Source organism: Typopeltis vanoorti, chromosome 2, assembly GCF_054136105.1.
Source record: "Typopeltis vanoorti isolate ZY-2024b chromosome 2, IOZ_Tvanoo_1.0, whole genome shotgun sequence".
NCBI lineage: Eukaryota > Metazoa > Arthropoda > Arachnida > Uropygi > Thelyphonidae > Typopeltis > Typopeltis vanoorti.
In genome coordinates, this window is record NC_143550.1 from 131,780,112 (window position 1) to 131,807,626 (window position 27,515).

At 38.4% G+C, this 27,515-nt stretch overlaps 1 protein-coding gene across 2 annotated transcripts in view; it reads left to right on the forward strand.

Moving 5' to 3' along the window:
• Positions 1-8,799: 8,799 nt before the first annotated feature.
• TppII (Tripeptidyl-peptidase II) overlaps positions 8,800-27,515 on the forward strand; it is a 583,232-nt gene continuing 564,516 nt past the window's right edge. For both annotated transcript variants that reach the window (XM_090408276.1, XM_090408286.1), the window contains exons 1-2: positions 8,800-9,259; positions 24,564-24,692. In XM_090408276.1, the coding sequence (XP_090264402.1) occupies positions 9,101-9,259; positions 24,564-24,692 (288 nt within the window). In that variant the 5' untranslated portion in view covers positions 8,800-9,100. The remainder of the gene's footprint in view (positions 9,260-24,563; positions 24,693-27,515) is intronic.

The window sequence follows — 27,515 nt, forward strand, 5'->3', positions numbered from 1 at the left end:
GCATTCGCCTGACTTGAAACACTCGTCTGAATTCTTGTTACGCGCAAAACACTGACTTTGCGTATCGTAGAAAAACAGACTGACTATTTTGCTGAAATGTTGCCATTTTGAACTAGTGTTTAAATTCAGTTGTTCCCCACATAAGCTTGAGTAAGCGAGCAACATTTTAGGTTATGTCACGTGATAGTAAACAATTTGATTTCGGAAATATTAATATTTAGATCAGTGGGCTTATTTTGTGGACATTAGGTTCACAACATAAGCTCACAATCAGCGCCATTTATTTGATAATATGGCACTCGCTCTGTTAAATGAAACAGATTTGTTTGCTGCGAATTAAAATACCCATGGTCGTCATGCATCCATGTTTCCATGACAACATATTCTGCTTGAGCATAAATAACAACTCTCTTCCCCCCCCCCCCAACACACTAAGGCAGCCACTTGCACGAAATGCTGTGAAACTAGCCTTAGTACATGTGGATAGGACCTATATTCTAGAAACCCTGCTGGAGAGAATATGGAATTTTTAAACCACTTCTGGCTTCCAATAAGCAGCGTAGTTGTCAATCACCTGGCGATGAAAATCATCTACCACATTGGCCGACCATGTTTGTAAACTGAAAATTTAAAAAAAAATCGAGATAGTATTCAAAAAAGAAACTGCAAAACTTATCTGGGATTTTAGAATACGAACTGAGCATCCCTTTGGACATTCTTGCAAATAGATCGTTTCTTTGATATTATACCGAGTGCACCAATAACGATTGAGATAATTCTGATTTGTTTAAGCCATAGTCGACCCATTTCGATTTGCCAGATCTCGATATTTTGTAATTCCTCTCCACTCCAAGTATTTTGCTGTTCATATTATTAACAGCATATACTCAATGACATCAACAGTAAAGAACTTGAAAAAAAAAATAAAAATATCGACATGTGTCAAATCGATAAGATCGTTCCATCGCAAAGAAACAAATATTTTGGAATAGTTAATATTTTACTAATCTGGCAGACTATTCTTCGGAGATGATTTGTTATTCAAATTTTAAACATTTAAAATCTCATGCACATTTTAGAATTATTAGTTTACATGATGCTGGTGGATAAGTGACAGAATAACATATAAAGACTATCAATTTTGCTAAGAGAATTTACCTTATGTTATCCTATTAAAAGCCTCAAAACAGATTAAAGAAAAATGCATTTCTTGGAAACTATAATCGACAAATAAAAAAATGACTGTAAACTGTTAAACCAACGAGAGGTTTGCGTTCACTTTCACCAATCTTTTATTTTAGTTCTGGGTTTTGTTAACCCACCATGCGTTCAAAAGTTTTCGGTTAAGAAATTCCATGCTGTCTGCCATATTTGTTTACACTATATTATCCAAAATATCCAGACGCCTGCTCATCCCAACTCTCACTGTAATATGAAAGGCTTTAATATGGGGTTGGTCTCCCCTTCGCTGCTCTAACAGCCTCCAATATTCTAGGAATTCTTCCCACTAGATTTTGGAACCAGTATTTTGGTACTAGATTCTTCCCACTAGATTTGGTATTAAGAATGGAAGGGAATTGCTGCGGTAATTCCCTTCCATTCTTCTAGAAAAGGTTTAATGAAGTCAGTCACTGATGTCAGGCGATTTAACTAATTTTCTAACATATGAAGTGATAATGTTTTATAGTTGGTGCTATAATTAAATATTATTGACGTTCAATTGATCTCCTCTCTGGCTGTGGGATTTGGATAGACACCGGATGGTATTGGACAAGGAAGGTAACGTGCGACACCGTCTTGTTCTGTAATAATTCCATAGTAATGTAGCGTTGATAAGCGATCAACCACTAGGATCAGGAGCACACCCATATATGCAAAGTACAAAGCATGAATTGGGAAAATTCGTGAATGTATCCCATAGTCGCTCTAGATGAACTTCATTCACCTGGTAGAAAGCAGAGTGAGTAGCTTAAGTACCTGGGAAAAAATTTTAAATTTAATAGTCGTAGTAATTATGAAAGCAATTAGTATATTACTCAAAGACGAATATAAAAATGATTTTTAAAAAAGCAGCAATTTATCCAAAGGTATTTTTTCCCATTTCTTTGTCGAAGAAAATCCCTGAATGTGCTATATAAATTAGTTCTTTGGCTAAGGCCTAAAACTTTAAGATTTTACCACAGATAATTCTAAATACAGCTCAGATGGGGACAAATCAAACCATTATATGTCACTGTGGAGACATACCTGAACTATCCAATTTAAATTAATATCCAATTTAAATTAAACTGTATGAAGAACAATACACAGTATTGTTCTTCATACAGTTGTTATCATTATCATTATACCGGCTTTTTTGCATTCTTCTTTTTTTTACTCCGATGGAGATTTGTATATAGCTATTTGCTTTTTTGTTACTTTTGATTTTTCTTTGTTTCTGTGACTATATATATTTTTATATTGGCATGGTTTTGTTGTTCATCAAGTTCTTCTTTTCGTGCTATGCTCCTTACATTCCAAGTTGCGATTTTCATTATATGTTCCTTCTTCCAATTTCATTTACCTTTTCCCGAATCATGGTGTTTCCCTGATAGCCCATCTAGCTTTTCTTTGACTGAGACTGAGACAACCCTATTACATTTCCCCTTGACAGGTTACTATCCTTTTGCTGGGTAAATCCACTGTTACGGTTTCTACCTCTAGACAGGCAATTACAACAGCATTATCGGAGGGAGGCGGAAGAGATCGGTGACTTGTGGAAGATTGAGGAAGGCGAGTAAGGTAAGGTAAGGTAAAGATTGAGACAGGTGATCAGAAATTTTAGGTAAGTAGGTAAGGTAAGGTAAAGGTAAAAGACTAGTCTTAATCATCATGAGCACTCCTTACGATGAACTAGACTTTAAGCAGCTACTTGCAATTTTCCGACATGTAGGAAACCTCCTACATACAAAATGGCCAGGTAAAGTAGAGATCCATCAAATCGCGGAAGTCGAATCTCAGGACTATCAACCTTCAGAACCTCTCCCCACCACATCTCAGGATGAAACAAGAGACAACAACCCAGCCACAGATACTCAGACTCTGGAAGAACCAGACGACTACCAAACGGTGAGCAGAAAAAAGCGACGAAAAGAGACACCACCCGAAGAACTGGAACACCAGCCAATGGACACAGTGGCACAGATCAAAGAACGAGTCCCGCCGGTAATCTTACGAGACAAAAAACAATGGTCGAGAATTTCAGAGGCTATGAGAAACTCCGAGATTAAATTCAAAACAGCCAAAAACTCCGACGAAGGAGTCCGTATCCAGCCCGAAGGAACATCAGACTACCGTCGGCTAACAAAGTTGATGGACGAGCTAAAGACCCCATACCACACTTTCGAACTGAAAAGCGAAAAGAACCTAAAAGTTGTCATTAGAGGACTGGTAGAAGAAATTACGTCCGAAGAAATAGCCATCGACCTTAGATCTCAAGGACTGGAGCCCATAAAAATATCAAGAATGTACCGGGCAGACAAACGTCCCATGCCGCTGGTTCTCGTGGAAATTAATAAGGAACAAAGAAGGATTTACTATCTCAAAACAGTTTGCAATCTCAGGATTAAAACAGAACCACTCAGAAAGAAAGCAACAGCAGAACAATGCCATCGCTGCCAGAGATATGGGCATGCACAGAAACTGTGCAGAACAGAGTACAAATGTGTGAAGTGCGGGGACAGTCACCCTACTCACAAATGCTCCAAACCACGCACAACTCCAGCCACATGTGCAAACTGCGGCGGCCCACACCCAGCCAACTATAGAGGCTGCACTCTCCACCCAGATAACCTGGCAAGCAACAGAAAATCAGGCACTCCACCAGCTCAAAAACGTGCAACACTCCTTGAAGAAGATATCAATCAGCGAACATCACACAGCTCATATGCTGCAGCAGTCACCTCAAAGGCTAAATCAGCAGAATCTATGCCCAACAGTCAGAACACAGCTGCTATCCTTGCTGCCACCCTAGGGGAGATGCTAACAGCTTTTAGCAAGACCAACCCCAATCAGAGTGATACGAACAAGTTCTTAAAAAACACTCAAGTCATCTTCACAATGATAAGCAATGAATAATACACCTTGTTCGAACAACTTCATACAGATCGCATTTTGGAATGCCAACGGCCTAAACAACAAACTCCTGGAACTACAAGAATTTACAGCAAGACATAGAATAGACATCCTCTTAATCAACGAGACACACCTTCGGCCCTGCGACAACCCTAAACTAAGGAACCACGCACTACTAAGGAATGACAGACTCAATGCCAGAGGAGGTGGAACGGCTATCTTTGTCAAAAAAGACATAAGATACAATGAGATCAAGAAGACAACGACTACGCACCTGGAAGAAACTGGAATTGAGATAAACACCAACAATGCAGGTAACCTAAAGCTATATTCAGTCTACAACCCTCCAGGCAAACCACTACTAGCCTCGGATCTCTCCCAGCTCCTCGACACAAATGAAGCAACAATTGTAGCGGGAGACCTAAATGCCAAACATCCTGCATGGAACAGTAGGAACTCCAACAACAATGGGAAGAGCCTACACACGTTCGCTATGAAAAGAAACATCATCATAGCAGGTCCCGCCGAACCAACACACTACGGACCGCTGGGAAGACCTGATGTGCTAGATATAGCCATTTTTAGGAACACCTCGCACCAATTCCAGTTACAGGTAGTCAATGATCTAAGCTCCGACCACAATCCGGTACTACTAAGCCTAGGCGGGGAAACAGAAATCATCCCCAGGCAGTCCTGCACAAATTTCAAAAAGCTGAACGCTATCCTCTGCAACCTCACAGGACCCGTTCCAACCATCTCCTCACCTAAAGAAATAGATACAACGATCAGAAAACTGGAAAGCACAATCCAAGCTGGCCTAGCAGCAGCTTCCACCGTTACCACTCCAGCTCAAGCCAACCTGCTTCCAGAAGAGATTCTAAAGCTCATCCGCAGCAAAAACAGGATCAGACGCCGTTACCATACAACACTATCCCCCCAGGATAGACAAGAGCTAAACAGGGCAACAAACCTTGTTCGATATGCGATCAAAGATCACAAAAACCAGCTGTGGGAGAAGAAGCTAAGCTCCTTAAACACCAAAGATAACTCATTGTGGAAAATGACGAAAGCCCTTCGCAGCGACCGCCCCAACATTCAGCCAATCCAGGGAGAAAGGGGCATGGCCTACCGAGATGACGAGAAAGCAGAAGCCTTCGCGGATGCCCTGGAACTGCAATTCAGCCCCAACTATGCGCATGCAGACTTGCACTTCATTGAAAAAATACACAGGCATGTCCGCTGTGCACTCCATCAAACCAGCAGCCAAGACAATACAAGCTATGCTACACCAAAGGAGGTACATCAAATCATCAAGAGCCTCAACAACAGAAAGGCCCCAGGTCCTGACGAGATTTCAAACCAAACCATAAAAGCCCTCCCCCATAAAACAGTTATGCATCTAGTGGCGATCATCAACGCAATGCTCAGACTCAACTACTTCCCCACTCGCTGGAAACAGGCAGATGTAATCCTCATCCACAAACCCGGAAAAGCACCTCAATTCCCCCAGAACTACAGACCTATCAGCCTCCTATCAAATCTGGGAAAAATCGTGGAAAAGATAATTCTGAACCGCCTACAAAATGAAACGGACAAGATCGACCTAATCCCAAAAAAACAATTCGGATTTCGCAAAGGCCACTGCACAACCCAACAGGTCCACAGAATTATAGAATTCATAACTACTGGATACAACTGGAAACAACACACAGGTGCAATCTTCCTGGATGTGGCGAAAGCCTTTGACAAAGTATGGCACAAAGGCCTCATCCACAAACTATTAGCTGCAAAATACCCATTAAATCTAGCAAAAATCATAGAATCCTATCTGAAAGACCGAAAATTTCAAGTTAAGCTACGTGGCCTCAGATCCTCCATGAGAAGCATCACAGCAGGTGTCCCGCAAGGCTCCCTCCTATCGCCGCTACTCTTCAACATTTTCATCTCAGACCTACCAAACACAGTATCAACTACCACGGCCTTCTATGCAGACGACATGGCAATACTGACCAGATCACTCAGGCCACACTTAGCCACACAACGACTACAAGACGCAGCAACAAATCTTGAAGAATGGTTTCAGAAATGGAGGATAGATGTCAACGCCGACAAACGTACTGCCATACTATTCACAAGAAGGAAAGCAACCCACCACGGAGCAGTCACGATGTTTAACACTGATATCCCATGGCAAAAAGAAGTCAAATACCTGGGTATCAAACTGGATAACCGACTCAGATTCAACTCCCACATCTCACATGCCTGCAACAAAGCGAACTCAGCAATAGCTCAACTCTATCCGCTACTCAACCGAAGAAGCAAAGTCAGTACAGAAAACAAACTAACAATATACAAGACAATCATCAGACCCATATATTAACGTACGGATCGCCGGCATGGAGCCACACCTCCCCCAGCAACATCAAAAGATTACAGGTACTACAAAATAAATGCCTCCGAATGATCTTCGACGCCCCGTGGTTTGTTAGGAATGCACTCCTCCACCAAGACGGAAACATGCCAGACATACCTTCATATCTCAACCAGACTGCAACCAAGTACTTCGCCCAGGCATCACTCCACCACAACCAACTCATTCGTGATGCATCAAATTATGATGAAAACGACAGATGGAGACACAAACGTCCGAAGGCAGCTCTGATCATCGCTTCACACGATTCTACACAGCCCTAATTCGGGCGAGCCATGCGCTCAAACAAATTTTCTCATATCGATAATCACAATCTAGCGATGAAGGGATAAAAGTCCAAGGGACTGACGTCCATCTCGCCATTTAACAGTTAACAGTAACAACAGCATTTACTCTGTTTGGATGTTAGGATCATATCTCTCCTTGAATCCGTTCACGGGAGCTCACAACCAATTCTGGCAATCCATTCCACTCACTTACCACTCTCCACACAAATAAACCTGCTCTGCACACCCCTATTAACCACACACTCACAAAGCTTCCACAGATGGTCCTAGTTCTCTGACTATTTGAAAAAAAAAAAAAAAAATCAGCTAACGCCTTTTTATTCCCGTATATACGGGAGTAGGCGAGGCCATTTAGCCCTATCTAACTTTTGGAGACTGAGTGGGCAGTTCAATCTCCACTGGTACCCATCAGAGACAGATGGCCCAAGGCTATCACTAATTAGGCGGTACGCAGTGAAGAGAGACGGCTCAAATGTGCCGCCATCTCGTGGTCTCTAACCCTAACACAATATATTTAATGTCTGAAATACTGTGGGTTCTACGGTCGATTTTCTTGAGTTTACAGGACGAAAAACTCGAGTTTCCGGGAGGAAAAACCTGCTTGCCCGTGCCAGAGATCGACTAACTCGGGAACCGGTCGAAAAAAGGCTTAGAAAAATTTCCTCTAGTCGCCGACTAGACTCGAAACCAAGACTTCCTTCGTGCGGCCTAGCGCGGTGGTGTGCAAACGCCACATCCACTGAGCTACACAGGCTCTCTCTGACTATTTGTCATATATTAAAAAATTTCGCTTCCATCAATTTTATAAAATTCCTTTAATACGTTAAAAGTTTCTGTAATGTCCCCCCCCCCCTTTTCAGCCTATCAAGTAAACTTTGTAAACCACAAACATTCAACAAATCAGGATAATTGCGATGCTGAAACGAACATTGACATGTAAAGACATGGAAGTCATTTTGCCTCTTCACTAGACTTTGTTATAACCGAACCTGGACTACTATGCGCCAATTAAGTATTCTCGGTTCCAGTGGAATAAAGAAGATGCTGAAATTCTACAAAGAACAGATGCAAAGATGAAATCGCTATTTGGAATGTAGATTACGATTCAGCTTTAATTCCCTCCCCCTTTTTATAGATGGAAACTAAGTGAACTTGACTTCAGTCATCTGGAATTCGACCTTCTGACGAGGATCTCTGAATTATGTAGCTTGACTATTGTATAACTTTAACACCTTTATATTTGAGCATTTCTAGTCGAATATCGTCTATTCCAGTTGACTTTCAGCATATTAGGCTCTTGATACCTTTTTTACTTCAGGTATGGATATGTACTCCTGTTGGCTTTCTTATTGAATGTTTTTCTATTATTGTTTTCGCACTGCTCAAATCGTTAAACAGTCTTTCAAAGTAATTACTATATTGCAGAGCTCTATGGTATCCTTACCATGGGAGTATGAGGTCTCAATGCAAAAAGCAACCTTCATCTACATACAACTATCTACTGCTTACCTGTGCTTTTTTTTTTTTTTTTTGTAGATTGTGTGTGTACTGTATGCAGGATGAAATTCTACAGTTTCTATGAGAAAAAAAATCCTGTTACCTCTCTATGAGATTGGCTAACTAACCTCATATAGAGGTAACAGGATATTTGAAAAATCCCATATAAAGATTTTTTCGTCAACACGAGAATCGATCTCAGGTTTTTATCAATGAAAGGACGCAGTTTCTTATCGTTCTTCCAACTGCGTTACAGAAGCGCTTAAAAATAAACTTTTGCCGAAACCATGTCTCCTGAGAGATTGGTGCCTTAGACTGGTCATCTACCTTATCTCCTTGTTTGTCTTTAAGGAGGTAGATGTATTAGATACAGAGATGATGGGTGTATCTTTTAGTATAACACCAACGGATTTTTTATATATATATATTTTTTTGGTGGGGTGGGGGAAATGATGTATTCTGTATACGAAGTTCGATAATTCACCGCAGGAATTTTCGGTATTTCTCTGTTTTCCTGACTGCATTAAGTGAGCCCAAATCTTTGAGTTACTTCGTCTGATTCTAGGATTTTGTATATACTGGTTGAGGCAATTCATTCATTCTGCTCGTCTTATTTTTGTATTTGTAAATATTGTTTTGCATTACTCACGGGTCATTGACATAGATGGCTCTGACAGAATTTTTCTGTGTTGATTTCTGTCTCTCGTGGGTAGGTTTGAATGAAGTCCGTGCATGCTTCGATGTGGTGATTGAAATGTATCACTTATAGGCTATGGCAGATGATATATCGGATTTTCCGGTGTGGGCATTATTACCTAAACGAGAGACAGCAGTTACTGCATTTTTAAATAAATATCCTGATTATGATGGACGAGGAGTTGTGATAGCTATTTTAGATTCAGGTATTGATCCTGGAGCGCCTGGACTTAAGGTAATTTAAATTTGAATGTAATGGAATTCTGTAGTTTTTCAGCATAACTAATGCTTCTGTCTACAAGGAACGATAATATTACATTTTATTTCCTCCCCCTTATTTTGTCTTAAACTTTCCTTACGAATCTCGGCACTACCATTAATGTCAAAAGAAGTTATAGTCTTGTAATGTCATTTGAAGATGTAACTATAACCAAAGTACACACTCTTCCTCCAATCGGCGGGGCGGGGGGGGGGATTTTACAGTGTTGAACTATAAAGCTGGTAATTATAAGAGACTATGGAGTCAACTTGGTGCAGTACCTTGCTTCATAACTATAATGGAAGAATGACAGTCGTGCATGGGAAGTGGTCACAGATTGTTTCAGAGAAGCATTATCAGACTGCATGTATATGGCCAGGAGGATAATTCAAATTGGGTTTAAGAAGATGAGTAGAGGTATGAAGCAGAAGCTGCAAAAACAGAAAACATCGTGGAGAGAATATAAAGAAAAAGGTGATCAGGATACTTACAAACAGTTCAAAGTGCATGCATGAAAGGTAACTGGTATGGTAAGAAAGGCTAAATATAAGAGAAAATTAGCTAATCAGGCTGAAGTAAATTTAATTTTTTTTGGTATGTATTAAGAGGAAGAAAGATTATGGAAGAATGACTTGACTCAGTGCTGATGACAGAAAGGTAGCATAAGTACTTGAGTTGCTGAATGATCACTTTGCAAGAGCTTATCATCCAGATAGAGATTGTGTGGTTTATGTGACGGAGGTCAGTGTCAGAATTTAGGCAGATGAACAGTAGGTGCTCACCATATTAAAGAATATCAATGCGAATACAGCAGTGGGATTTGATGACATGTTGTTGGCTTATGAATTACATCAATGTGCAAGAGAATTGGCAGTACCTCGGACAAAGTTGTTTAATTTAAGTCTTAGTTCTAGCAAGGTTACAAAGGGAGTGAAGAGTAAAATAGGTCCATCACATAATGGTAGTTCCTAGACAGAAGTAGCAAATTACAGACCAATTGATATCTGTATAGGAAAAGTTGGTTAAAGATAAAATCCAGCAATTGGTGTGTAGGAATACAGTTATGTATGGTGAACAACATTGCTTTATAAACGGCAGATCCTGACTTAGCAATTTACTCTCATTTTATAATAGTGACAACAGAATTGGATAAAGGAAATGGTTACACCTTTATATTGCTGGACCTTTCAAAGGCTATAATAGATTTAGTTTAATCCTTTATCCCAGTGAGAGCAAACAAAGTTTGCGCCTGAAAATATCTTCAGGACTAAATATAGTGTTGTACTATCTTATCCAGTAAGTAGTGCAACACCAAGGCAACTCGTGGCAAAGGTGGAGCAAGCTACCAGGCACTTCTAACCCAGTATCTCCCATAATGCAAAACACATTTCCTATGTGGATATGTATACTGTTATGCATTAAAGGGATTGGCCATCTACCCAGACTAGTTTCGACCTTTATTGAGGTCTCTTCAGTGGGAGCCAGGCCCAGAGCTGGAGATACCAGGCAGAAGCAGTAGCAAGTCATCTGTGCCTATGGGAGTTGCCAAAAGGTTTATCACCTTTATTTAAAAATTACTCTCATCTTTCAAAGGCATTTGACAGAATACCAGATGGGAAAACTATTACAAAGTTGGTACAAGTGAGGATCGATATGAAGCTGGTGTCATGGATAGGGATGGCCGACAGAGACCAAAGAGTAGTATATAGTGGAGTGGAATCTAGCAGAATGAAGATGACTACTGGCATGTCTCAGATTTTTATATTAGGGCCACTAATCTTTAATTTGTACAAGTGGTTCTCAACCATTTTTAATATTTGTACCACCAAAACTAAAAAATTTTGCTACCACTTATTAAAATGTGCAATACCAAATGGACTATAAAACACTGTATTAACATGGTGATTTAATTGTAATTGGTAACAATTGAATGCAATAAATCAGGAGAATGTAAACAAATATTTAACACAAATGATTAACTTAATGTTACATTTAAGCTTCTTTGGCATGTAAGAAAGGAATAGAAAACAGCTCAACGTGGGACTTGCTCACGATTTTAAGCTCTCTGAACAAACAGAATATGTGAAAATCAATGAATGATTTGTTAACTCCTAGCAGATTAAAAAAAGCTTGGTAAAATATTTAATTATTTATCTTTAGAGTGGAAATTTTTAATCTTTTATTTTTCTACATTTTCATAAATTAAAAAAAAATTCAACTGTCCATTATTCACATACCACCAAATGTTTCCATGTACCACTAGTGAGAAACACTGATACAGGGAATGATTTCAGGATGTGGGATATTCAGTTGTTTACTGATGCAAAACTAGAAAAGGCAATAATCGATAATGGTGATGTAGATATCCTGCAGGATGATTTAAACATATTGACTTTGTGGGTGAAGGATAATACTTGTTAATTTAATGTTGCAAAATGTAAGGTTCTGCACTTTGGATTGAAAAGAGTATATACTATGCCTCACATTGATGGTACTGAATTGTAGGAAAAGATGAGGCTAGGGATTTGTGGATAAGTGTACACAGAGTTGAAGCTTAGAGGACATGTTGGAAAAGTTAAAATAGCTCAAAGATTACGTGGATGTTGAAAAACACACTAACAGATAATGATAGATGGGGGGGGGGTATTATTCTTCTTTATAATGCTGTGATTTAGCTGCATTATGACTGCTGTACTGATTTGGTCACCTGGTTTCTTGGTATTCAGGAGGTGATGAAGAGGATTCAGAGATGAGTGATGAAGCTGATTACAGGTCTGTGAAATGGTTCCTTATGAGGATAGGTGAATGCAGAAGGCATGTAGGTTGCAATGTATAATTGATAGGTAGAAAAGAGGGGACATGATACAAATTTATATGTTATTAAAGGGGATTCTATAAGTTTCACACAAAAGAAATTTTTGAATACATGATGAATAGAGAGTGCTAGAGGTCACTCCTCGAAGTTGTGTAAGTGTGGTTAATAATGGTGTATGGACTAGGATCTTTATTTGGAAAGTGGTGAATGAGTGAAATGGATTGCCAAAAGTATTTGTGAGTGCCCTGATATGATTGACATATGTATAAAGGTTAGCATGGATCTTCTGTGATGAGTTGTCTGACTCCATGCAGACACCTGTATAAGTTTAGAGCAGCACTGATATATTACATCTTCTTCATATATACATTCATAATTATTAGTATTTCAAAGTCTTGATAGAATCATTTAACTCATTACAACAGGACCTTATATTCCACGCACCATTCTACCTTACTGTAACCATCATAAAATTCCTGACATACACTCTCTCAAGGAGTGGTGTACAGGATCTTATGATAGTACTGCAAGAAAAGTTACATCATTGCTAACTTCCTATTAACAATTTTCCTCCAGATTAGCCTGTTATCTCTCAACATGCCAATATTATCAGATCTTTTATTATATGATTCAGGCCTCCATGGAGTCAAGACTCATTGTGGGAGGTCCTTCCTAGAAAACACTCTATCATGCCATTCCTTAAACTCATTTACCATTTGTGCTCTCACCACTCTATCAGACAATGCATTCCAAAGTTCAACCACTCTTATCAGGCAGTGCATTGAACAGTTCAGCCACCCTCCATACAAAGAAACTACTTCTCACCCTCTTGCTCACAGCTTCCTTTTGCAACCTCCAGGGATGGCCCCTTGTCCTTGCACTTTCCCCCTGTTCCACCAAGCAAAAGAACTCCCTATTGTCACCCCTGTAAAAACAGGGGGTGACAATGGGGAGAATTGAGACAGTTTAAAAGTCTCGATCATATCACCTCCTTCTATCTACCAAACTCTTCAGTCCACATTCCCTCAGCTGATCCTCATAACCAACATTGTATAGTGCTGAAACCACCTTTGTTATCTGCCTCTGTATCCTGTCCACAGTTAATTTATCCCCTTCAAATCCTGGGGACCAAATTTGAGAACATTGTCCAAGTATGGTCTGATCAGGGCTTTATACAATGGAATGACAACTCTATCTCTGCAGGTCAGCATCCTTCTGAGTATTGCAGCAATCCTCTGGGTTACATTCACCACCTTTGCAACATGTTCCCTGAATTTCAGGTTTCTATCAATCATCACCCCAGATCTCGTCTCCCCTACTTCCTCCAGTACATCTTCTGAAACAGAGTATTTTGCATCCCATCGATGTATCCCAAACATCGACTTAACATTTTGCTGCATTAAACTGACATCCCCATTCATTTGTTCACTTGTCCCGTTTATTCAAATCCTATTGCAGGGCTGCCACATCTGCACCGTTACTAATAACCCTTCCTAGCTTCACATCATCTGCAAACAAGTGAATATCTCTCTGCAATCTGCTGACAATGTCATTGATATAAAGGTTAAACAATACAGGTCCCAGTATGGAGCCCTGTGGGATCCCACTTATTACCTTCTGCCTTCTTGATATTGCACCACCATACACAACTCTCTGATACCTATCAGATAGATAATCCTGAATCAAGTTGACTAGCCTGACATCTAAACCCATGTGCTGCAACTTAAATATCAGCTTATCATGTGGCACCCTGTCAAATGCTTTTGCAAAATCCAAAAAAAAAAAGTCAGTATATACGTTTCCCTCATCAACCACTCTTGTTATGTTATCATAAAAGGCAATCATATTACTAAAGCAAGAGTGCATCTTAACAAATCCATGTTGACTCTCACAGATAACATTATCCTCATCTGCCCAATGCTATATATGGTCCTTCACTAATTTCTCCAAGATCTTAACTACTGATGAAACACAAACTGGTTTATAATTTGACACTTCCAGTATGCAATGGCACTATCTTACCTGGGGTGCTTAAGGGTCAAAGTTGTATAACTGAGAGGGAGACCTCCACATAGCCTTTAAAGGAATGCCAGGGAATTCTGACCTAATGTCCCATTCTCACCTTCTCGTGGTGCAACCTGTTGGGTATCTACCTGGATACTGAACGAAATAGGATGGGCTGCCAATTTGGGATTTAGCCAACCAAATTGTAGTCTTATTGGCTTAAACCAAAATATAAAATGATGGTACAACATGATAGAATTTCATGCTGGCTGGGGTGTCGCCCGGTTAAACAATGCCCCCGTTATTTTCGCCTGGGAACCAGGGCAATCAGCAAAAAGTCAGCTACTGGAGCAAATCTGAACCCCCCCCCCCCCCCAACTCAGTATCGCCAGAGCTAAAGATCAGTAGTATCAACATAAGAAGCCTGAATGGCAAAGAAATGTAGTTAACTGAGGAATTAGATAAGTACCAGATCGACATAATAGGAGTGACTGAAACAAAAAAAGGCAAAAACTGGTGAGATCTTTCTGAGCAATAAATACAAAATGTTATATTCAGGTAATGACAATCAAGGAAAAGGAGTAGCCATAGTATTCAACACTAAATACGAGGCTGATCTTCTTGAATGGCAGGCAGTCCCAAGTAGAGTGACGTGGGCAAATATCAGAATGGGGAACTGGACAATGAGACTTATTTGTGCCTATGGTTCCACAGTAGGTTCTAATTAGATAGAAATGGAGGAATTTTTTGAGGCTTTAGAAAAAGCAACTGACACAATGAAAAAGGAAAAGTTGGTCCTTGTTGGGGATCTAAATAGCAGAGCAGGAAATGATTTTCAGACATACAAAAATATTTTGGGAAAATTTGGAGAAAAGAGCAAAACTAATAATAATGACAAATACCTGTTGGATTTCTGCTCAGGACAGTGACTGGTTCTTACTAACACTATGTTCCAACATAAAAATGTGTACACAAATTCACATGGAGAGAAGTCAAGGAATAAGAAAAGTATCATTGACTATGTTATTGTCGATAGTGATGGTTTCTCCCTGGTGCAGGACACCAGAGTGTACAGAGGATTTGAAATTGGAAGTGATCATTATTTTATCATGAGCAGGATAAAATTGAATTTCATTTTGGAAAGAAAAACATGCAAAAAGTTTTAAAGCGAATAAAAGTTGAACAGCTCTCAGATGTGAACTGCAGACTAAAATACACAAAGATTATTGAAGAAAAAATGAAAGAGTTTGAGAACAGGAACTAAACCTTGGAGATTCAGTGGCAAGCCTTGAAGCAAACCCTGATTGATTCATAGAGAGGCATGTGGTGAAGTTGTCTGCAAGGATAGAAGGTGGACACAGGAAGTTAAAGAGGCAGTGAAGTCTTACAGTGGCTGCACTTCATAGTTCAGAATGCACAGGTACAAATCCCTGATGATTGTAGTAGAGATCTTATATATATATATTTCATATATAAAAAGGGAAATAAAACTAAATGTGAGAATTACAGAGGTATTTCCCTACTAAGTGTCCCTAGTAAGATTTATGCAAGTATACTTGAGAAACGGTTGATAAGAATTGTGGAAGAAAAGCTTGGTGAAGAACAAGCTGGATTCAGGTCAAATAGAGGCTGTCAGGATCAGATCTTCACTTTACGACAAATAGTTGAGAAATCATGGGAATATAACAAAGATCTGTATTTAAGTTTTGTCGATCTGGAAAAGGCATATCTACCAAGAGAGAAGCTATTCAGTACTATTCTGCTACAGTTATATGATGTCAATGGGGCATTATATCAAGCAATACTTAGTCTTTATTTGAGTTGTAAGTCAGCAGTTAGAATTGAAGTACAGGAAGGTGGTTTAATGTTAAATCCGTTGTTGGACAAGGATGTATATTATTATTATTATTATTATTATTCCTGATACCTCCAAGGAGTCCGAAGACTCATCGCGGGAGGACACCTTACCTCTACTATGAATCAACGCCATCTACCGCCCACCTCCAACACCACCACAACTAGTAATTTTTGTCTGTAAATTGCGTGTGTTCTGAAGGGCCGATTTGTATGTATGCGGGATGAAAAACCCGAGTTTCCGGGAGAAAAAACCCTGCTACCTCCGTATGAGATCGGCTAACTCACCATCGATTGAAATCGACCAGATAAAGATTCCTCCCGTCGCGACGAGAATCAAACTTAGGCCTATTCCAATCGAAGGGCGCAATGTACCGTCGTTCTTCCAATTGCGCTATGGAGGCGCTAAAAATATTATCTCCTCTGTTTTTCATTATCTATATGGATCACATTATGAAGGAACGTGTTATTAAATCTGATATCAAAATTGGAGATGTTAATGTCAGCCCTTTGCTTTATGCAGATGATGTTATACTTCTAAATAAATCTGCTACAAGTCTGCAAGATTTCCTGACTAAATTGTATTACTGTTGTAATAGATATGGTATAAAGGTCAGCAATAAAAAGACAAAGACAATGAAAATAGGCAGAATCGTTAAAAATGTCATCTGCGTTGTGAACAGAGAACCTGTGGAACAAGTAAAACATTTCAGCTACTTAGACACAATCTGTAGTGAAGTTTTTAATTAAATATGGAAATTGACAACAGAATCAACAAAGCTGGTATGGTAGGAAGTCAATTGAATAAATTCATATGGAATAAGAGAGAAATTAGTCAGAACACTAAATTATATGTATACAAGACAGTGTTCAAACCAGTTTTAACTTATGGATCTGAGAGCTGGTTCAGAAGTAAAACACTTGACAAAAGACTGGAGATCGCAAATATGAGAGTCCTGAGAAAGATTAGAGGCGTGAACAGATGGAATCAATAGAAATATCATATTAAAAATGAGGATATTAGGAAAGAACTTTACATTGTCAGCATCGAGGAATGTGTTAGCAGAGCTAATGTCAGGTGGTGTGGTCACTTAAACAGAATGAGTGAAGAAAGTTTAGCAAAAACAAGTGTTCTCTTCCAGGTTGGCAGGAAAACAACCCAGAGGAAGACCAAGATATAGGTGGATTGATACGGTAAGAAGTGATAGAAATAGAAGGTCTGATAATGTTGGAGTCTTGACAAGTAACAGACTGATTTGGAGGAAAATTGTAGATAGGAAGTTAGTAATGATGTAAATTTTTCATGTAGTACTATCATATCCTGTACACCCATTTAGGGTGCATGGCAGAATTTGATGATGATGATGACTATCTTTCCTTCCTTTAATTTATTTGGGTACCTTTCTTGTAACAAGACTTTCATTGAAATACCAGGTCAATGGAACTGTTAGTTCTTTTGCACATTCTCCCAAAACCCATGGATAAATTCCATCTAGTCCCACAGCTTTATTTGACATCCAGAGTACTTAGTATTTGAAACACACTCTCTTCTTGCACCTCTAAATCTTGACTTGAACCGGCTCTATCCCTCAATTAATTATAACTTCTCCAGAATGAAATACTCCAATAAAGTGTTCATTGAACAATACCACTATGTCCTCTGCATCAGTTACTCTATTCACATTTTTATTCAACAGTGTCATTCTTGCACAATCATTTCTCCTCCTACTGGCCACATAGCTAAAATATTTCCTAGGATTTTCTTTGGATCTTAGGGTCGATCTCTTCATATATTCCAGTTTTGCCTTCCTTACCATAATTGTCTCTCTCCTGGCCTAAGTCTTATATTCTTCATGCATCTGCTCTCCACCCTTCTCTTTATATCTCTTCCATAACCTCTTTTTCACATGCAGTTCCTGTTTGATACTGTTTGTCATCCACTTTGCACCAAATTGTGTCCTCTTCTTCACTTGTGGAATACAGCTTACTATTGCTGCTAACAAATATTTCTTCATAATTTCCCAAGCACTAATGATATCTCGCCCTTCCAATTCCTCCCTCCATGGAACTGCCCCAATTTTGATATCTAAGACTTATAATCACCTGCCTTATAATTCCACATGTATTTCCTTCTCTTTGATACTCCTGCATGTCTATTCATCTTCCAAGTCAAAACCACATGATCACTCTCCAACTGGGGAAGAGATGGCAACTCAGTTATAATCAGCTCTTCTAATCATCATCATGCAAATCATCGATGATTGTTATTCGCTATTAACACTAAATATGAGGATAATCTTGAATGGCAGGTGGTATCAATTAGAATAATGTGGGTTAATATCTATGTTCTTACCAAAGTCTTCTTATGACTTTTGTTTAGCTAATTTTACAGCACTTTGCTTACATTTTTTGTGTTCCCTAAGAGCGCAAGCTGACTTATGTGCCAGGAACTTTCTTCTTCCCTTCCCTGAATGCCTCTTTAACTTCCTGACTCCATTATGCATCTCTAGCTGAATCAAAATTTTTTTTGATTTCCTGCTCAACACTAAATGGTGATCACTTCCTATTTCAAATTCTGTATACTCTTTTGTCCTGAACTAGTGAGAAAACATCACTGTCAACAATAACATAGTGAATTTTAGCACATTTTTATGTTGGAACATGGTGTTAGTAATAACTAGTTCATGTCCTGAGCAGAAATCTAGCATTTACTTACATTACCTTTGCTCTTTTCTCCAAATTTTCCCTGAACAATATTATATGTCTGGTAATCATTTCCTCCACTGTCAAGATCTCCAACAAGGACCAACTTTTCCTTTTTCGTTGTCAGCTGCTCTTTGTAAATCTTCAAAGAATTCCACTACTTCTTCCTCATTATGTGGGACCATAAGCACAAATAAGTCTCATTGTCCAGTTACCTCATTCTGATATTAGCTCACATTATTTTGATTGATTCTGCCTGCCATTCAAGAAGATTATCCTCATATTTAGTGTTAACAGCTACTCCTTCTTTTTCCTGATTTGTTATTTCCTCAATATAACATCTTATATTAGTTGCTTAGGAAGATCTCGCCTGTTTTTGTCTGCTTTGTTTCGGTAATACCTATCATGTCAATCTGGTACTTATCCAATTCTTCTGCTAGTTGCATTTCTTTCCATCGATGCTTTTTAGGTTGATGGTGCCACTCTTGATCTCTGCTGATATTGATTTGGGATTTATACCAGTAGCTGACTTTTTGCTGTTTGCCCAGGTTCCCTGGCAAAAACAACTAGGGTCTTGTTTAACCAGGTGACAGCCCAGCCAGCATGAAATTTAATTATGTTGTACTGTCATTTTGAGTTATGGTTTAACCCAATAAGAATACTATTGGATTGGCTAAATCCCAAATTGCCAGCTCACTTCATTCGCTCAGCATCCCTTTAGATACTCAACAGCGTGCACTACGAGAAAGTGAGAATTGGACATCAGTTCAGAAGCCATCATCGACCCTCCACATGCCCTCAAAAGGCCATGTGGAGGTCTGCTCCCAGTTATTGAGCTTTGACCTTTAAGCACCCCCTTGTATCTTGTTTTGGATTTTAGTATTTGCATTTACTCCATGCAAAGAATTGATAGGCATATACTTCTCATACTCTCGTTTCCAAACACCTTTATACAGTTTCTAAGAATGCCTTTCCATTGTTCACTACCTTGTGGAATAGATCCATCTGAATTTATGTCAGTCTGTCCACCAGCTTAACTCATAACTTCTGTCATATTCTGAAAATTGGAATGTAAAGAGAGTAAGATAGTGTCATTGCATAGGTATGGTGATAGAATGGAGTTGTCAAACTGTAGACCACTTTCTATTTATTCTCTGGTTGTGAAGATTTTGAAGAAATTAATGAGATTTTATATAGCATTAGCAAGATCATGTTATATGTGAGGACCAGCATGGATTTATTAAGGTGCAGTTTTGTTTCAGTGATCTATTTGCCTTAAAATCTGTCTTGTATACAGATAATTAGTGTTTTGACTAATTTTTCTCTTATTCCATATAAATTTATTCAGTTGACTTCTTGCCATACTGGCTTTGTTGATTCTGTTGTCCATTTCCATATTTAATTTACCGTCTTCACTAAAAATTGTGCCTAAGTAGCTGAAATATTTTATAGATTCTCCATTCACAATGCAGTTAATATTTTCAATGTTTCTGTCTATTTTCATTGTCTTTATCATGTTATTGCTGATTTTCATACCAAATTTATTACAACAGTTATTCAGTTTAGTCAGAGAATCTTGCATTGTACTGGATTTATTTTAAAGTATAACATCATCTGCATAAAGTAAAGAGCTGACAGGATTTCATCCCATCCGGCATGAAATTCTGTCATGTTGTACCATCATTTTGCATTGTGGTTTAAGCCATTAAGAATACAGTTTAGTCACCTAAATCCCAAATTGCCAGCCCATCCTGATTCATTCAGTATCCAGGTTTTCAGTATTCAGATACCTAACTGGATGCACCATGAGAAGATTAGGATTGAACATTAGGTCAGAAGCCATGGTTTCTCTGCATTCCTTTAAAGGCTATGTGGAGGTCTCCTCTCAGTTATACAGCTTTCACCCTTAAGCACTCCGCATAAAACTTCTCCTATCCTATTCTTCTCCTCCGTCTGGGATGGGTTCAGCCCCCTCCTAACGATTACTGGTGTATTGATGCAGCCAGTTGGCCACTCCTCTGCTGCATCCCCTAAGGACAATATTCATGTCTGTAATCCATGTGCATTCACAGAGCCAGTTTGCCTGCTTGTGGGATGAAAAACCCCAGATAAACTGGGAGGGAAGGACCCTGCTGTCCATGCCCAAGACCGTCTAACTTGGCTATGGCTGTGGAAGATCCTTAAGCTCCTCATGTCGTCGACAGGAATCGAACCTAGGACACTCCTTCCCCAGGCATATGGTTGCGAAACTCTAAGCCATTAGGCTCTCCTTGCAGATCTGCATAAAACTATCCTTCCATAATTATTCTCTTATTTGCTACATAGCAAAAAAAAAAAGAAGTTTGATTTATTTTGGCCCTCTAGGTAATTTTGTCTCATTTGATTAACCTTCCTTACCATACTAGTCACCCTTCTTACCATCACTTTGTATTGCTCATGAGCATGCTGATCACCATTTTGTTTATATTCCCTCCACAATACTTTTTTTGCTATTCTTGCTTTATATCAGTACCCATCTATTTAATCACTACTTGGGTTATCATCGTGACCCTGGGCATGCACTTGAATATTGTCTCTCTCTCTCTCTCTCTCTCTCTCTGAAACAATCTGTGACTTTATTCCAGGTATGTTTCCACATTTCAGATATCTGACAACTTGTTCCTACTTCCATATTATAATATACTCATGGCTGCATTTCTCCTGGATATTTCCCATGACTGAACATTCTGTCACTGCCTATTTTATTTAAATTTTTAAAGTAATTACTCCATACATCCAAAAACCATTCAGTTAATATGCACAATATACAGGCCTCATTGTTGCTTCAGCCAATTAAACTAAATGAAAAAACTAAATGAAATATGATCATTATCATAGTCAATCTTCTCTAATATTTTTATCTTAAAAATCAGGTGAGCAAATCTGCCTATGATAGTTCAATTGGTGTTGATCAAGGCCTTGTAAAGTGAAATGTAACCTCTTTACTTCTACCGATCATTGTCCTTCTCATTGCCTTTATAACAGTTTTTCAATTTGGGATTTAGGTGACCAAACTGTATTCTTAATGGCTTAAACCATAATGCAAAATGCTGGTACAACATGACAGAATTTCATGCCGGATGGGATGAAATCCTGTCAGCTCTTTACTTTATGCTGATGATGTTATACTTTAAAATAAATCCAGTACAAGTCTGCAAGATTCTCTGACTAAACTGAATATGAGTTAACTTTCTTATAGAGAGGTGGCGAGTTTTTTTCTCCTTGAAACTTTGGTTTTTCATCCCACTAAACAACCAGCTAGAACAAAACATGCATATAACAGATACAGTACTTGAGGCTTCGTTGTTTTAGTTGCCTTTGCAAGTTTTCTTGATTCCAAAGCAACCCTTTTAAGCAATCCATTGCAACCTCTCTTTTTCTCCAAGCCTTATATGAAGCTTTTACATCATGTCTACTGGCTCAACATAAGTTATCCCTCAGTAACTTTATAGTGTCTATAATGATAGCTCTACTTTTATCCAGGATCTGTCTAGTACATGGCACTCTTTAGAAGATCCTGACCTGTAACAGTAACCAACTGTGTATTTTGTTTGACCAACCTCTACTTCATACACCAAAAAAGTCTCACACCCATGACCTTTTCATACTACCACCATTGCTATTCAGGATCCCTCCTCTGGTTGGATTTATTCTCTCTCCCCCTCTGCAATCAGCAGTGGTCTTCCTTTTCTGTCCTGCTATCTATCCTGAATACACTATACACGACACGTTTTATTCATGCAGAGGTGTCCTCTTCTTTTAGCTTTTGTTGCTAATACCAGTAATGTTTGCTCCTGTATTTACTGGTGCTAAAAATTCATTTTCATTATTCTTGATGCTGCTTAACATTTGTGAACATGGAGGAAAACGGACTACCAGGCTTATGCACGTTCCCGTAACAGGCAGCCTGAGTTGCTTATTTGAATTCTTCTTCTTCTGCAGCTTCTCCCACTTAAGTGGGGTCACTGTTGATGATGAGTCTCCTCCACATCCTGAGTTGCTTATTTGAATAGTGGCATAATTCTAATTTGAGCAGTGGAAAAATTCCTTACCCTACTTCTGTGATCATTGTATGCTTTTCTTATCCAACACAACTTTCTTTTCATTAACTCCACCCACAAAGGTGTTAGTACACTGGATGAGCTAAGGATTTCTTTTTCTTTTTTTTATTAATTTTATCTTTTTTGTATTTTGATTTATTTTTTTACATAGTCCATAAACCCTGTTCTGGAGACCAAACATGGAACTTTTCCCAGCCTCTTCAGTCCTCCAATAAGCAGCGTGATCTCACACCAGACAATGAAATTCATCTCCCTAAGTGTCACTGTATATGATAAATGAGATATAATGATTATTTTTAAAAGAGCTGCTCATTGCTTTCTTTTAGTAATTTTTACATCTTCCTTATATGAAAACTTGATTAGTATATCATCAAAACAGAAACCTGCATGGATAAGCACTATTCTTTTTAGCAGCTTTTACAAATGTGCATCACCTTTATATTGATTCACTTTGCAAAACTCATTCATTGTATGGACATGAACTCAGATGCATGTTGCCTTTTGCAGTGGATAGGATCGGGCATACACTGTCTTTTTTTGACTTTTCCATGGCATTTGACAGGATGCCACATGACAGGTTCATTATGTTATATCGTGTGGATTTGGATGTCAGGTTGGTGGATTGGATTTGTGATTGGCCTTCTGATTGATGTTAAAGAGTTGTATATGGAGGGACATTATCAGGGGGTAGGAAAGTTACTAGTGGAGTTCTGCATGGTTCAGTTCTGGGACCATTGCTGTTCAATCTTTGTCAGTGATGTTGTCAGGGGATGTTCAGTTGTTTGTAGATGGTGGCTTTGGAAGGTTGAAGGTAGAACTGATGTTTTGGCTCTTCAAGAGGATTTGAATGGACTGGAAGAGTGGGCAAATGAATGGGGATGTCACTAAATGTAGGATTTTGGCATCTGCAGATGGGGTATTTCGTGCTCACTTGGTGGAGTTGTGCTGAGGGTTAAGGGGGGGGGGCAGGGGATCTTGAGCTAGGTTGTGAATGGGGGTTTGAAGTCCCGAGGACATGTTGCAGGGATATCTTGCAGGATTGTAATGGTGGTGGGGAAGCATTGACCATGAGAGAGATAGTGGCGTACTGGTCCCATTGTCTAGAGCTTTGATCGAACTGCATCTGGAGTTCTGTACTCATATCTGGTTGCCGGGATTTGAGGAGAATAAATTGGCCTTGGAGAGGGGGGTGTGGAGATAGATGGCAGGGATGATGATGATGTCAGAACTGTACAACATTGATTGCGAGGATGGACTGGGACATGCAAATTGCAGAGTTTGGTGGATGGGGCAGGAGGGAGGTAGATGTGATCAAGACATTTGGGTTGTTGAGGGGTTATTGTCATATTGACACTAGAGAGATTTTTCATATGGTCAAGCCAGGGAGAGGAGCTATCTTCTGAGGTTGTAGGGGAAGGTGGTGAGTGGGTAGGTAGTTTTTTTTGCATGGAAAGTGGTAGGGGGTGTGGAGTGAATTGCTTGGGGGTGATGAGCTTGTGGACTGTGCATGGCTGTGGGGAATGGTGTGATGGACTTTATGCCTACTAGTGTTGATCTAACCCCGATGGATCTTCTGGAGGTCAGAAAATAATAATATTGAATAGTTTTTAAACTATGTGACAGTTAGAATAACATACTCTTTCACTACTTGTTAAAGTCTGCATCCAAACATTAGTATCAGCATTTGTTTTACAGCAAATAAAAGGAAAAATAAATACAGAATATTTGTTTCAAAAATATATGTACAAGTATTGTCAGCTAAACAAGCAATAATGATTCATGTTTTTATTTTTTTTTCACTTAGAAAACCAGTGATGGAAAACCCAAGATAATAGACATGATGGATGCTAGTGGAGCAGGAGATGTTGATACTTCAACTGTAGAAATAGCACATGATGGAGAACTCATTGGACTTACTGGGCGAACTCTAAAGGTGTTTATGGATTTTGTGTATTAAATACAATCATGTATTTATCATCTATACCAGATACACTGTGTAATTTTCATTATAATAGTAAATCTTATTATATTGTACAAATTATAGCAAATCATATTTCATTATAATAACAAAATATCCAATTTTAATTATCAAAATATCCAATTTTGCTGTTTTGATATCATTAAAATAGAAAAATAGCATTAAAAAGGTTAGCACAAAATCAAAATTTGTGGGTGTACTGTTGGAATCGTAATAGAGTATATACGAAATATTTTGTATGCACTCTGTTATTTGATATTCTGTATATGTTTGCTTGCAATTGATGTTGGAGAGCTAATCTTGTATAATGACACCTGTGGAGTATCCCTAACTAGAGAATGACACATACATATGCTACAGTAAAATAAATGTATGTATTTGCATAAGCATTTTTATCTAATCTTATGCTAATGGTATTAAATGCTACTAGTGGAGCAAATATAACATTGGCATATGCTAAATTTCAATTTCATGTTTAGAATTTAGAAAATGTATATCAGGGGTTATAATTTCCATAATAAAATGAAATGTATATAGAATTTGCACAGAAAGGCTTAGGTGTTGTTCATTATCCATAGTAAAGCTTAATGTTATACCTATCACGAAGCAAAGTGAAATATTTTTGTTTTTAACTTAAGTGTCCTAATAAAAATGCATAATAGATAATAACAATTATTTTATCTGGCATATCCGTGGAATCAAAAACTCAGCAGAGAGCTTGCACTAACTATTCTTTATACAAGTTTTTAATGGCACTTTCTAACATAGTAAAGACTATTAGATACATCTTCACAAGAATAAGCATACTTTTTATTACTGTAAATATTTTAGCCAGAAATTAATGGGCCACCAGTAGTGCATCAGCATACTCACAAGGTTAAGCCAGAAAAAAGAAAGTTACTCCTATTTATATTTGTTAATGTTATTATACATTTATTAATAGAATTAATGTTCTTTGTTCTAGCCTCACCCAGTGATTATGCTGATGCACTGATGATGCCCCGTTAATTTCTGGCCAAAATATTTGCAGTAATAAAAATTATTATTCTCTGTTCTTGTGAATTCGTGTATCTGATATCCACTCTTCACACAATGTTTATCTTCTCTCTCTCTTCTTGAACTCATTCACTTACAAAGTACTCACAGCTACCCATGACAACCCGTTCTGCCATTTACTACTCCCCAAGCAAAAAATCTACTATTATGCTTGCTAGCCACACTGCTTGATTTTCTTGTTCTTCATTTCTTTCATATATTGAAAAAAAAGTCTAGTATCAATCCTGTATGAAACCTTTATAAAAAACTTGTTTCTATCATATTCTCTCTCTCTCTCCCCTTCTCTCCCTCCTTTCCATTTATCAAGATCTCTTCATCACTTTCTCAATCCTTATGAACTGATCATGATCAGTTCATCCTTATGAACTGATCCGCAAACCATCATCTAGATGTGAGCTTATTACATTCCTATAAAGGGGAATAATAACCTCTCTCCCTGCTTATCATTGTGTTCTTCAACAGTCAAGTTATTGGAAGTGCTGTTTTGGTCACCTTTGCAATATTCCTTTTAAACTTCAACATCTTTTCTTCTGTGACTCCCAAATCCTTGGTCCCTCATCAATTTTCTGTCTTAGTTTCATCAGTAGAGCCTGTGTAGCTCAGTGGATGTGGCGTCTGCCAACCACAGCGCTTGGCCGAATGAAGGAAGACTTGGTTTCGAGTCTAGTCGGCGACTAGAGGAAATTTTTCTAAGCCTTTTTTCGACCGGTTCCCGAGTTAGTCGATCTCTGGCACGGGCAAGCAGGTTTTTCCTCCCGGAAACTCGGGTTTTTCGTCCTGTAAAAACTCAAGAAAATCGACCGTAGAACCCACATTATTTCAGACATTAAATGTATTGTGTTAGAGTTAGGGACCACGAGATGGCGGCACATTTGAGCCGTCTCTCTTCACTGAGCACCGCTTAATTAGTGATAGCCTTGGGCCATCTATCTCTGATTGGTACCAGTGGAGATTGAACTGCCCACTCAGTCTCCAAAAGTTAGATAGGGCTAAATGGCCTCGCCTACTCCCCTTATACAGGAATAAAAAGGCGTTAGCTGATTTTTTTTTTTTAGTTTCATCAGTAGAGCACACATCTTGATCTCTTCAATTAGGACATTATGTAAAATAATATGTTAATTAAATATATGTCTGCACCATTGTTAAATAATGTTAATTATTTAAGCTTAATTTTGACTTGACTTTACTTTTTCCAACTACTTCTTTCACTAAGTTAGGACTATAAACTTCTTTAACATAAACCTCTCAAGGTTAATCTTGCATGACCAATTTCTGTCCCCCCTGCTATTAAATAAACTTATTATTATAAGTAAATTTAATGTGTGCAGTTCCCATTTCTCATACAAATCAAATTAGAAAATTTATTTTTATTATCGACTGCACCATCTAATTTCGGTAAATTTTGTTAGAAAATTAGGGTGAGGAAAAACAGGAATTAATCACTAAATATATCCAAATTTTCTATGCAAGTCATGACTACTAGTATCTTATTATACCTGCAGGTTTGCATTTTTTATGGAGATAGTGGTGCATTAGTGAAAAGAACAGATCAGGTGGTTGCAAAACAAAAACATTTATTTTACTAGACAAGAAGTACATTTATACTAGAGTGACTTTGCGATTATCACACTTAACCCTTTTTCGAACAGTTAATGCAATCTGTATGACAAAACTCACAATTACTGGGTAAACTCATTAAACATACATTTTGTACATACTTGC